This window comes from Cryptosporidium bovis, assembly GCF_009768925.1.
Source record: "Cryptosporidium bovis isolate 45015 chromosome Unknown contig_25, whole genome shotgun sequence".
Classification (NCBI taxonomy): domain Eukaryota; phylum Apicomplexa; class Conoidasida; order Eucoccidiorida; family Cryptosporidiidae; genus Cryptosporidium; species Cryptosporidium bovis.
In genome coordinates this window covers 307141-319933 of record NW_027125008.1, presented here as the reverse complement: position 1 = coordinate 319933, position 12793 = coordinate 307141, and the positions used below count along the sequence as shown (strand labels likewise).

The 12793-nt window shown below is 30.4% G+C and overlaps 6 protein-coding genes across 6 annotated transcripts; 1 reads left to right on the top strand and 5 right to left on the bottom strand.

The window, feature by feature from the left end:
- Nucleotides 1–686: 686 nt before the first annotated feature.
- Nucleotides 687–3236, top strand: FG379_001688 (uncharacterized protein; the record flags this gene model as incomplete). Its single annotated transcript, XM_067327291.1, has 1 exon — nucleotides 687–3236. The coding sequence occupies one exon, from the start codon at nucleotides 687–689 to the stop codon at nucleotides 3234–3236; it is 2550 nt and encodes an 849-aa protein (XP_067184722.1).
- Nucleotides 3237–3404: 168 nt separating this feature from the next.
- On the bottom strand, nucleotides 3405–4181 carry FG379_001687 (uncharacterized protein; the record flags this gene model as incomplete). The annotated part of the gene is made up of 1 exon (XM_067327290.1): nucleotides 3405–4181. The coding sequence occupies one exon, from the start codon at nucleotides 4179–4181 to the stop codon at nucleotides 3405–3407; it is 777 nt and encodes a 258-aa protein (XP_067184721.1).
- A 629-nt stretch (nucleotides 4182–4810) lies between these two features.
- FG379_001686 (diacylglycerol kinase variant A) lies at nucleotides 4811–6604 on the bottom strand (the record flags this gene model as incomplete). The annotated part of the gene is made up of 1 exon (XM_067327289.1): nucleotides 4811–6604. The coding sequence occupies one exon, from the start codon at nucleotides 6602–6604 to the stop codon at nucleotides 4811–4813; it is 1794 nt and encodes a 597-aa protein (XP_067184720.1).
- Nucleotides 6605–7164: 560 nt separating this feature from the next.
- Nucleotides 7165–9513, bottom strand: FG379_001685 (CDC45 like horizontal transfer; the record flags this gene model as incomplete). The annotated part of the gene is made up of 1 exon (XM_067327288.1): nucleotides 7165–9513. One exon carries the CDS (start codon nucleotides 9511–9513, stop codon nucleotides 7165–7167), a length of 2349 nt encoding a protein of 782 aa, XP_067184719.1.
- A 554-nt stretch (nucleotides 9514–10067) lies between these two features.
- FG379_001684 (uncharacterized protein) lies at nucleotides 10068–11240 on the bottom strand (the record flags this gene model as incomplete). The annotated part of the gene is made up of 1 exon (XM_067327287.1): nucleotides 10068–11240. The coding sequence occupies one exon, from the start codon at nucleotides 11238–11240 to the stop codon at nucleotides 10068–10070; it is 1173 nt and encodes a 390-aa protein (XP_067184718.1).
- Nucleotides 11241–11574: 334 nt separating this feature from the next.
- FG379_001683 (uncharacterized protein) lies at nucleotides 11575–12382 on the bottom strand (the record flags this gene model as incomplete). Its single annotated transcript, XM_067327286.1, has 4 exons — nucleotides 11575–11679; nucleotides 11891–11980; nucleotides 12044–12122; nucleotides 12192–12382. The coding sequence occupies 4 exons, from the start codon at nucleotides 12380–12382 to the stop codon at nucleotides 11575–11577; spliced, it is 465 nt and encodes a 154-aa protein (XP_067184717.1).
- Nucleotides 12383–12793: the final 411 nt, after the last annotated feature.

Sequence of the window (12793 nt, the reverse complement as noted above, 5' to 3'; positions counted from 1 at the left end):
TAATCTTATACAATATACCAAATGAATATTTGGTAAAATCCAGAGTAAATGGTGGGATTAAAAAATATGGCAAGTTTGTCAGTTGTTTAATTCTGAAAAAATAATAATAATTTTTGTAAATATTATCATAATAGGATTATAAAACAATAGATTTATAAAGTGTGTAGTGTCAGTATAAATAAAGATATAAAAATAAAACATTTATGGTTGTTCACATTTCAAATAAAATATTTGGTGTTTATTGACACATTTATTTATCTCTATTACGCAATTTAAATATCCTGGCTTTCTGTAACTAATACACACACAATTTTTAAAGTTCTAAATAAATATCTAACAATTTTATGAAGAAGGCTTTTTGAAATTGACAAATAACTAAATTAAACTTGATAACTCAATGTTCTCCAATACTGACCCATGGTAATACTTTCAATAAATTATTGCTATATTGTTTTGAAAATAGTAGATAATCCAAAGGAAAGCGCCAATAATAATTGAAATAAACGAAATACCTTAACACTTGTTTGTTCCATAGAACAATTAGATTTGAACATTATTCAACAAACACTTTCTAATAAAAGTTGTGTAAGTACTGTCAATTTATTGGAAGGTGATTTTTTGTTCCTTCTTGTGACTACTTCTCGAAAAGTGACAATTTTAGTTTGAGAGGATAACAATTGATAATAATGAAGCAGATAATAGATTATGAATTTAACTTCAAAGAGAAGGTAGGTGAGATTTTAGAGTATATGGACTGTGGGAAAAACGCCCTTAACTACAATGTAATTAGCATTTTGGGTTCTCAAAGCACAGGAAAAAGTACTTTGTTAAATTCGCTCTTTGGAACAAATTTTAAGGTGATGGATAAGATGTCAGTAGGATATTGCCAAACAACAAAAGGATTATGGCTAGGTGTCAGAGACAATGATCTTAGATCCCCTTTGTTGGTTTGGGATGTTGAGGGAACAGATAGTTTGGAGAGAGGTGAAGACAGGATTACCTTTGAAAATAGAGCAGCTCTTTTTTCCCTGGCAATTTCTGACTGCATGATTATCAATATACCTCTTCTGAATCTCACAACATATAGCTCTTCTAATTTTGGTCTTTTAAAAACGATATTAAACTCATGGTTTAGTTTGAAGTTGGGTGAGAATGAACAAGGTGAATTTAAGACAACACTAATTTTTGCAATTCGAGATATAACAATTAATGATAATGACGAAATGTTGTCGAAAAAGATAAACCAAATACTTGATTTGCTTTGGAGTCAGGTAATGGAGGTAAATAAATCTCAGTTAAATAACTCTGGTGGAACAAATAATAGCTTTATCACGAACGTGAGGTCGTTACATGACGTTTTTGAGGTTAAAGTTTATGGAGTACCATCATTTCCGAATGAAAGGGAAGGCTTTTTTGATGTCATAGGAAAAATTAAGAGTGAAATTGTTCATTCAATATTACCAAAAAATTATAGTCGAAGTATTCCTATTGAAGGTTATGAGATGTATTGTAAAACCATTTGGAATTGCATTGTTAACTGTGAAGAGTTGAACATACCATCTCAAGTAAAGATGATTTCTAAATTTAGATGTGAAAAGACGAAAGATGATATTCTAGGAAAAATGAAATTAAAAATAAGGAATTTGAAGAGAAGTATGGAAAAGAAAGAACTCGAATATTATGATTTCCAAAATATCACCTACGATATTCTTAATGAGAGCATGCATGATTATTTTGAAATAACAGGGAGATATGATAGTGATATGACGTTAAAAACGTCAGTTTCTATGCTTGTCCTCTTCTTTATTGAGTTTAAAGATGCCGTAAACACAAGAATGTCTGCTGAGAGGCAGATCTTAAGGGAATGTAAGAATATTTTAGAGTATTATTGTAAAGATAATCAAGACATTATTGATGAAAATGATGTTAGATTATATTCAAATAATATAGAAGATATTATTTTTGATTCAAATATTTGGTTTGAGAAGGAACTGAAAAAGTTTGACCACTTATCCCTAAAGTGGGTAACTGAATGCCCAAGTCAAATATCCAAGTATGGCCTCGTTGAACAAATTAGGTCTCAGTGTATTCCAGAGATACTTAGCCAAATAGAGAAGTCTAATAGTAATTATAAGTCGACCGAATATAGTGAGATTTTCGTAAATTATAATACTAATGATCAAAGAAAGTTATTTAGTGAAACATTGGAAATTCAATCAAGGAAAATCCAGGAAAAACTAATGCAGGAATTTTTTGAGTCCTTGATAAAGGATATTATCGGGGAAATAACTAAAATATTTAATGAATTTGGTTTTACAAATCCCAAATCAACCATTAACGATTTTTGGATGAAAGCCGGTGAATCAATTCTTAAAATTCACAATTCTTTATTCTCTAAATATGAGACTAAGTGGTCAAATTTACTTAAAGGTAGTTATGTCCTGGATGAGTATACATGTACTGATAATTTAGGAGAAGAGATTGCTATACAACTTATTGTTAGATTAATATTGTTTATACAACAACAATCAAAATACTTCCATATACAAATTATTGAAAGATTTAAAAAGGAATTCGAGATTGACGAGGATGGTGTACCAAGGCAATGGATTGGTGAGGACTCGAATATATTAAAAGAGTTATTTATTAACTCAAAAAATAATGCTTTATCAATAATAGGGGTGTTCAAATTAGGTAAATGTATCTTTGAAATATTTGAACCAAGATTTAGTGGTTTTTATTCAAAGATAGTGGAACATCCCGAAATTGAATGCATTTCTCTTTTAAAAAATCAAAGTACTAATATTGAGTTATCAGTAATCAATTGTCCCTTGGATGAGAGTAGCTATATATATATTCTTCCAGAAAGCACTATTCATGAAATTGAGACAAAATCTATTCAAGAAATTACTGGTATTTATTCAAAGGCTCAACTTCTGCAGTCAACTGGTAAGCAACCTCAAAACATTCCTTGGTGGATGTATCTTCTCTTGCTCTTTTTTGGTTTTGATGAATTAATGTATATCTTAACTTCTCCATTTATTCTTACACTATTACTTGTGATAGGTGCCTTTGTATACTCATATTTAACTGGAAATTTACCACTTTTTTATAATTGCTCTCATAAAATTGTAATAATTTCAAGTAAATTTATTCACTTTCTCACTGGGATTCTGCATAATTCACTTGAATCAAGGAACAACAAATTCAATTATAAACAAAACAATAAATTATAAAGCATGTGATTTATTTCTTTTTATTATAAATTTTATTTTTCCACTAATTTACTTCTATTAAGTACTCCAATTATTATAGTTTCTTATTCATTATCTTGTATTTTACTTTTCCGGGGTTTTACTCTTATAATTCGTGAATAGTAACAAATCGAATATATTTACTAAAACCTAGTTAATGTGTATTGTATTAAAGGAGTTAACAATTTTAGATCCGCCATACATGTTATCTATTTTCGAATAGTCCTCGTCTAATTCAATAGTAGAGATGGATGTTTGTTTATCGTCTTTATTTTTGAATTTTGTTTTTTTTCCAACTTTATTTTTATGAGTTCCTTTTTCTTCTTTCTTGATGTTGGACATTTTTTCACTCAATAATTTGAGTTTTTCTTTAATGTTATAACTTGAACTTCTGGTTTTGCTCTTAATTCTATGTTTATTCAATTGCCTGGATATGTACTCTGGGTTTTGTAGCCCCAATTTAACCTCACAAACATTCTTAAGTACGGTTGAGACAACTTCATTTACTTTTTCACTTATTTCCGATTCTTCATCTTTTAGTTCATCATTTGAGAGTAAAGCCTCTAATGTTTTTATATGCAGTTCTTTATTCAAGGATATTTCCATTTCTTTTAATTCATCATGAGCCATATTATAATAAGGCTTTACTATTTCTTTTGCAGCATCATCTGCTGTATTCAAAAATTCAGCTCTGTTTTTTTTCGCTCTAATTACTATTCTATTTGCTTCCTTTTCTGCTTCTCTGAGATCCTCGATGCAAAGCCTTAAAGTCTCATTTCTCTTGTTTTCATATTCGCCACATCCTTTTTCTTCTAATGCATATCTATCATAAATAATATCCTTGTCAATTTCTATATCAGAATAATCATCATTTTGTGTATCTGATGTTTTCATTTTCTGGTTGCAACAAAAGATAATTCCGAACATTTCTCTTTCCCTATCTTAACATTTAAATTAAATAAAACCATCAAATTATTTCCATATTAAGCTCTTTGCTCTAAAGGAGTATTTTATAGATTGACTCCATAACACCATAATTTACTAACTGCTGATTCTTTGCAACACACGCACACGACCTTTTACTTTTTTCACGCATCTATTTATTGACTAAATCATTCACTTAGTTAATATTTACGTGTTTTTATATATATTTAGACTCACCTTTTATAAATATTTTAATTTTATTTAACATTAATTGTTTTTTGTGTCCTAGTTTACCATTATGTAGAAAACTAGTGCAAATTTGTATATATAAACAACACAGCCGGCGCTGTGTGGGGAAGTAACACATCTGGTCGCTCCATGTTTAATTTTCGTAAGTATCGACTTTGTAAGGGTAATAAACAGATTGATCACTACTTACGGCAGGAAATAAAAGTTTAGAACCATGTTTGACTTCTTTTTTTCACTAAAAACGTAGAGTTGTTAATGTTCAGTCTTTGAAGTTTAGAAAAAGCTTGATGTAAAAGATTTTTTTTTGAAATATAAATTATAAAAAAGCGAGGTAATACTAACATAGTCTAACCTTTTTTTTCTAATATAAATCTGTTTCAACATCACTTGAGGACGAATGGACTATAAGGTAAAATACAATTGAGAATACGAATAGTTCTATCGTACCTGAGAGTGCACTGTTTTGGTTCCTTTGCCAAATAGTACTCGCCGTCAATTTGAAAGTACATCTCAATTAAATTACTACTTTCAGAGTTATTTACTTGAGTCTCATTGAAGACTATTACCAAATTTTGTTCTTCCTTGTTTCCAGTCTCTAAGGGAGAAAATTGTCCCACCCTCCTTGCTGTGCTCATATATGGAAGAAAAATTGAACTAATGTCAATTAACCCGGAAAAACTCATGATTTCCATCTTTTTATCACTGGAACTTGGAATTATGTTCATTATTTTCTCCCTAATTACTTCCCTTTCTGAGGAGTATTCTTTTTTATCAGTTTTTTGAGAGGACAAAACTCTGAACTGTTCTTCTATTCCCTTCTCACCCTCAGTAAGTGTACCATTAGTAGAATTTACGCCTAAATTTGTGATATTGGTCCTGTTTTGTTCTACTTGGAGTGTTATTGGACTTGTTAACAAAGAACTGATAGTTCCAACCATTTCTCCTAAATTAATGTTTGTTTTTGAATTATCTGAAGAAATAGAATGACCTAGATTTTTTGAATTCTTCCACAAATGAATACCACCTCCAAAAGTTTCTATATTTAAAAACACAAGTGACACGCTATTTGAGAGGGTTGGGCAGATATTTATATCTTCTTCATCTGTATTTTCTTTTATGTTTAAACTACTCATTGTGTGTTTTATTCCATTTGGACACAGTGCACAAGAAAAATTATCATGTTGAAAAATATTCTGATTTTTATCAATTAGATATACTCCTTGTGTACTGTGAGAAAGTGGAATATTCTGTTGTTTATTTTTAAGATTGACTGAAAAAACAGAGCCGGCAAGACCATACAAGGCTCTATTAATAAGAACGTTTTTTTTTCTATATGTATCAAAAGTTATCCCGACACGAGACTCTTCACCAAAACTAAAATAATTTAAACATCTCTTTTTTAGTTTAAGTAACTTATTATTCACTCCAGCGTTGTTTTTATTGATTATACTCGACTTTAATTCTTCCATTTCATTATCATCTCTGCATGTCTCCATTATTTGGAGTTCCTGAGTAAATGGATTTACTCGAAGAAAACAAGAATCTTCTTTATTTATGAGCTCAACCTCTATCATCCACACGTCAAAATTAATAACCTTTGAAGTAAAAATTCCTCTGGCCAAATCAACTAGTGGAACAAAGTCATCCTTCATAAACTTAATGTTACCATAGCTACTCCATCCAAAGTTTCTAGCCCAATCATTTCCTGTGCCAAATGGAAGAACAGCAAATACAAGTCTTTCTTCGCTTTCAGGAATCTCCTCTAAAAACAGATTAACTAGAGTACTTAAACTCCCATCTCCACCTATCCCAATGATACAAACATCCTTGCTCGTTAGTTTTAAAGAATTTTTCACATATTTCACCCCAATATCCATTTCCGAGATCATATCTACAAAACTAATATGAGTCATTATTCCGTCAACATCCAGAACTATTTCCTTTAATTTATTTGAAAAATAACTTTCTATATTACCTCCACTCAATTTGTTGTAAAAGAGAAATATAAATGCTAGTGGATCCCCAATATATTCACGGAATACTGAAAGTTGGAGTTCATGAAGTTTGCAATTATTACAAATCTCTCTTTCATTTTTCTTTACATTATCTGAGGTTGTTGAATAATCTAGAGTTTCAGCCTCAAAAAAGTTCTCCCTTGAATCTCCCTTTTGAGACATCACCTTGCTAATTATTATAATATACAATTAGTTGAGTCAAATTAAAAGTAGAGAACACTCTAAATTATAATATTTTTGTTCAATTATCTATTATATAGGCAACAGTTTTTCTTTAAAATTAACTATTTTCTCACCACACAAAGGTGTAAATATATAAACATAACGATTCTTAAATATTGAGTAATAATATTTATTATATTGTTGTACTTAATCTTTAACGAGAGACACATTTATATCAAAAAAAATGTGATTATTTTTTCGATATAATTTTAATCTTTCTATTCACGTAATTATAACAATCTGAATTTTAATTTGAGATCACATTACATTGAACATATATTAGGCGGGTTTTATATTCAAAGGATGTAACATGGAACGTATCAAATTAACAGTAATTATTTCATATAGAATAAAGGATGCGGATGACCATTCTATTGTCATAAGTTTGAATACATTTGAATATTTTAGCTTTTGCTGTCCAAGAATAATGTTTCGGTAAAAATCAAGTAAGAAGAGCGTGAAATTAAAGTATAATTCTATATTTAATACTCTTAAATTTATTATACATTAAGCAAATTTCTGTTACCTTCAATATACTTAAATAAATTAGATGTAAACCTACTGAGGATATTGTTATGAATTCTAATAACGGAAAAGTCAAAATCATCTTGAACGAAGTAGTGATCTTCTCCAGAAAAGCCTTGATTTTCTTCGAAGAGAATATCAATTACCTTTGAAAATATAGCTCCAAATACATTTGGAGTGTTATTATCATACCCAGGAGTTATCCCAATAATAGTTGAAATCTTTGAGTTGCTATTTTTATTTATAAGAACAAATTTGCCCTGTAAATCTTGAGACTTGTTTATAACATCTATTACTGAATATCCTATCAATCTTAAATTAAATGGATGAGATATTTCAATGTCATTAAGCTCTGCTAATGTGAAATAGTTGTGCTTAATAAGGTTTTTAACTCCAATTTCAGATGTAAGTAACATCTTTACATACTTGAAACGTTGGGCGAGTAAAAATTTGGCTTCATCCAAATAACGTTTGAAGTGTCTCCATGTGTAAGATGGTGAAAAGTTCATATTATTACAGAGATTTGTAGAACTTGAACCAAAACCTACTAAACCTACCCCGCTTCCTGCTCTGTAATCTGATCCGGAAAGATCCAATAGTTGAAGTCCAACCCTAAAGCTATCACGAAACATTAATTCCATTTTTCGTTCTTTGTTTAATATTTGATTTAAGTTTCTATCCTCAAAGTTTTCTCTATTTCCAATGTTAATTTTACTCCTAGATTTTATATTAGATGAGTCAAAGTTTTCTTCATTTAAATCACTATTCCACAAAATGCCGGAAGAAATAGAATCCAGGAGGCTTTCTTCCCCATCCGTTAAAAGAGGTCTACTATCGTTTGTAAGAAGAGAATGTAGTATAATTGCCATGTCTAAAGACGATAGATGAGGATGAATACCATAATCTAGAACAACAGAAGGAAGCCTTTTAACAAACGTTGGGAGTTGTAATGTTAGAACACTTTCACCTGAATCATTTCCAAATCCAGAAAACCCGCGAGGGAAATGCTTAACTATTTTTTTGGCTTTTTCCTTACCAAACAAACAGAATTTAGTAGTAAAATCATCCATTGATATTCCTGCAGAAACCCTTGCATTCATAATTGAATCTCTTGAACTTTCTGCTCTCCAAAGACCCATATATGCAAAAAGGTATTCACAATTGCTTATAGATTCCAAAAGATTCCAATGTCTATATAATGGCAAGGAAAGATCAGTTCTTAAATATTTTGGCCAACTACTCCTATCTTTATTTCTGCTTCTATTCCCTCTGCCTGAAGATAAATCATTTATATCAATATTGTTTGTATATCTAGAGAGAATTCCATTCATCAGATCAAAATAAAGTTCATACTCTAACAGCTCGACATATCTATTGATATAACACCAGCTTACACCAATAGACGCATTCCAAAGTACTTCACCATCAATTCTATCCGATGTTAGTGAATTATCTAACGTTTGTAAAATGACTAAACTACTTGGATCCCCACAATATTCTCCAAAAAGAATATCTGTATTTCTATTATTTCCATCTTTGAAATAATTCCCATTATCATTTTTTTCAGTTTTCATATCACCTACTTCTCCATGTGTATTTGAAGTTCCCATAAACATATCTATATCATCCAATGTTTGTGAAAGAGAAACTAAAGGATTGCTGCTACTACCTCCATGGAAAGAGGACGACTGAGCCCCTCCAAAATCCTCTAATCCTTCAGTTCGAATATTACTTATTTGGTTTGTTATTACAACATCTTTATTGTTTATAGAAGTGTGTTCTTCATTTGTGTCTGAAGGACTAGAAGTTTCTTCAAGTTTGTTTCTATTCCTCTTTTTTCGTTTGCTGTTAATCATATAGTTATATTCTTGAAGTGAAATCACTAATACGTTGTTGCTAAATTTATCAATTTTTGACGAAGTTAGCTCTTCCATTGCAGGCCTGTGAAAGTCAAAGATCCATAATTCAAGGTCTTCTCCAAACCAAAGTCTCAATGAATGAAAAATGTTTACTACTGCTCCCAAATTAATTAACACACAGGCTTTAACATGTTCACGTTGTTTCCTATAATCTTTGTATTCTTGCAAAATTTCTAAAATCTCATTATAATGGCTCACACAATTCAACAAACAAGGAATTTTGTCGTGCTTAAACATCTGGTTTACCAATATATTAGTAGAGCAAAGTGAATCCACATCATTTGAAGAAAACACCCAAATTTTAGGATATATCTGTGAGGAGGCATCTTCCCCCACAATCTGAATTGTCTCAACTAATGGAAGGTAATATTGTGAAACGAAGTCAACAGCAGGTATAACCGGCATTTTGTCGCTCTCAAATTCCAAAATACTGAACCTATATATCTGTATTTTTATAGATTTATATGAACTCAAATACCTATTTAGAATCAGTTAATTAATCAAAAAGAAGGTGATTTAAATAAATAGATACTTATTGGTTACTTGTATTTATTTATGTCGAAGGGAGTGAAAGGCCATTTGATTTAAATAATATAAAAAAACAATTAAATGAAGCAGAAACTTTTTTTTCTCACCCTGACTTTACACCCTAATTAAATAGCTTTTAATATTCAAATTTTAGTTATCTTTGTACTTTTCAGCTCACAGTTATTCTATTCTTGTACTTCCATCACTTTCTTATGGCAACAAGCCTTTCCGTCTTGTTCACACTTGTTTACTTAGTACCGAAATATTGTTGTTGGCGCCCAAATCACACAAAGTACCGCTGTAAGATGTAGTTGAATTTATATTACAACAGAAGAAAAATAACTTTAATGGAAACTACAAAATATCAAACAAACATAAATATATATTGATACACAGTACGAATATACATATGTAGATTTTATTTTTTTTAATCATTCCTGCTCCCTAAGAATACACAGTATTTCTTCGAGAGTGGGCTTGTTGGAGAAGTCAAACGAACATCCCACATTCTGTGATACATTCGAGGCTGCAAAATGTCCCATGTAAACAGATGCATCTAGAGGAAAAGAATTTGAGAGGCCGTAAATAAAACCTCCCAAAAATGCGTCGCCACAGCCATTAAAATCTACTAGTCTCTCTCTTGGTACATAAATACATTTGTGATGCTTAATTTTCACACCGTCATCGCAATAACTTAAGGATATTACAGGTTTTGGGCCTCTTGTACAGAGAATAGTACAATTAAGCTTGAGATGAGAATAGATATCCTTAAGAAATTCATCTAATAATCCTTCTTCTTGTTCAACCAATTTCGCAAGTTCATCAATAGTTTCTAATCCGGTTTTTCCATAGTGACTTTTTCCGATGAAAGTTGATAAGTACTTATATAGTGATAAAAATTCTTTCTCATTTCCAACCATGAAATCTATCATGGGGAATAACTGATAAAGTTCCTTTATATATTTTCTTGGCACAAATTCAGCAGAAAGTCCTAACACAAAGGAACATGAAGGGCCAACTCCTCTGCTTGAGTCGCAATATTTAGCCGCTTTTAAAACGGCTTCAAAACAAACTTCGATAAAATAACCACTAGTAGCAACTATTTTGGATTCTGCTAGGGCTTGTTGAATTTCATTTGAATCGAATGTTTTCACAGAATAATCTTTTGCAGATCCCAATCCAGTAATCAGAGTCCGTTCGTTGTTAGTTACTAACACCAAACACCTTCCTGTTTCTAAGTTAGGTTTGTCTGATATATGGAATTTGTAATCTATCTCTGCTCCTGTCAACAATTCTTGGAGCAAGATACCACCGGAGTCATCGCTTATGCCTCCAGAAAAGAAAACTGGAATTGGGCCACTGTTCTTATCTTTGTTTGAGAGGTCTTTGCATACTCTTAGGCTATTTAAAAGAGATCCACCAATTACAAAGTTTATCTCTTCGTTATTTGCTACTATTCTGCTAATTAGTTTGAAAACTTCTTCATCTTTTCCAACTATTGTTGTTCCAACATTAAGACCTAAATCATTCAATCTTTTCATATCTGTTTTTAAAATCACATCCAAAATAGGATTACACATTCCAAAAACTCGTCTTCTTGCCATTTTTTTTACGCAAATACTATATTAGCTTTTCCTACTTGATCAAAATTTATTTAGTGTTAAATCACTTGTTTAGTTTACTTCGAAAAAAGAAGGCATTTAGTGAATATAAGGTCTTTATTTAACTGTTTTTTTTTTCAGAAACAAATTACAATCTAAGATTGGCAAACCAGAGGCCACATTTGGCGCTAACACCTGCATGACAGAAATCGGATTAAAACCAACGTGCAAATAAAGGGAAAGGCGTATAATAAGTGTTGTTGATTGACAAATAGAAATTAAATGTTAGAATGACGCAATTAAAATAACTATTTCTTTCTTTGGAGATCCTCTTAGATTACATGTATCTTTTATGTAAATAGCATTTTGATTCGTTTAAACCTTGACATCTAACTAACATTCCACATCCGAGAAAAAATCCAAAAGATATTGCACCTCCAATCTTTTATATTTTTTAACAAAATAGTGGGAGTAAATTGAATTTGTTATTAAAAATTGATCAGGTGAAAATAAACAAGTAATCAGATAGAATTGGATAAAATAAAGTATAATTTGATATTTTTTTTTGTTGCATTGTTTTTTTAAATAGAAATTTAGTTTAATTTGTTCCACAATAGTTTAAATTAATACGCAAATTAAATAACTAAACTTACCATTGAGATAGGTATGGAAATGTAGCTTTTGTACTTTATTGCGTGATATGTACCATTAACTCCTCCAAAAACAGAACCAATTAAAACACCCTACAAATAAGTGTATTAATTTAAATTATTGAACATTCATTGATTTTATTTAAAAAAACATACTGTTTTTACGCCCAATTTGATATTGTCAATACATTCTCTTATTCTAAACTTTACTTCAATAGGGAATAAAATTTTATCGCTGAAATTGGCAAACATTTTTTCAATACGAATTAAATCAAAAAAAAATTAAATTGTAACAACTTCTTACCTTTTTCTTTCCTCTTTCAGCTTGTTTTCTGTTTTTGAGGGAGGGGAAAAACTCATAATATTTTTCGACTTCATGTCGTGTTTTATTTTATTTATTACATTTACTATTTTTAGTGATGAAAAAATACTCCTACTTCGGGGTGCTAACTTATCCTTTTTTGTTGTATGAGTTTCAACAAATGACAGAGACATTTTTATGTTTCACCTCAAGCAAGTTATAGTTGAAGTATACATCAATTTCTTAATAAAAATTGTGATATTAGTTAAAATATTGTTTACTATTTAATTACTAATTTATACAAATGTATTTAGATCAAAATATTACTTTTTTCGGAATTGTAACGAACTTTTTTGCACCGACTTCGTTAGCAAAGAATAAATTTATCTATTTTAACACTACATGCCTTAAGCAGGATATAGTTTACTTCCTAATCTACTCACATTAGCCTTTTACCTATAGAATTCTTTAAACTATTAATTAATAAACCTCCATTCTTCCCATTCAACATTCTAACCCTCCCTTCCCCCCCCTCCCCGCTTTTAATAACAATGATACTGATGAAATTGAAAATAAATGTACCGTTTTATGTGTGAAAACGAGAG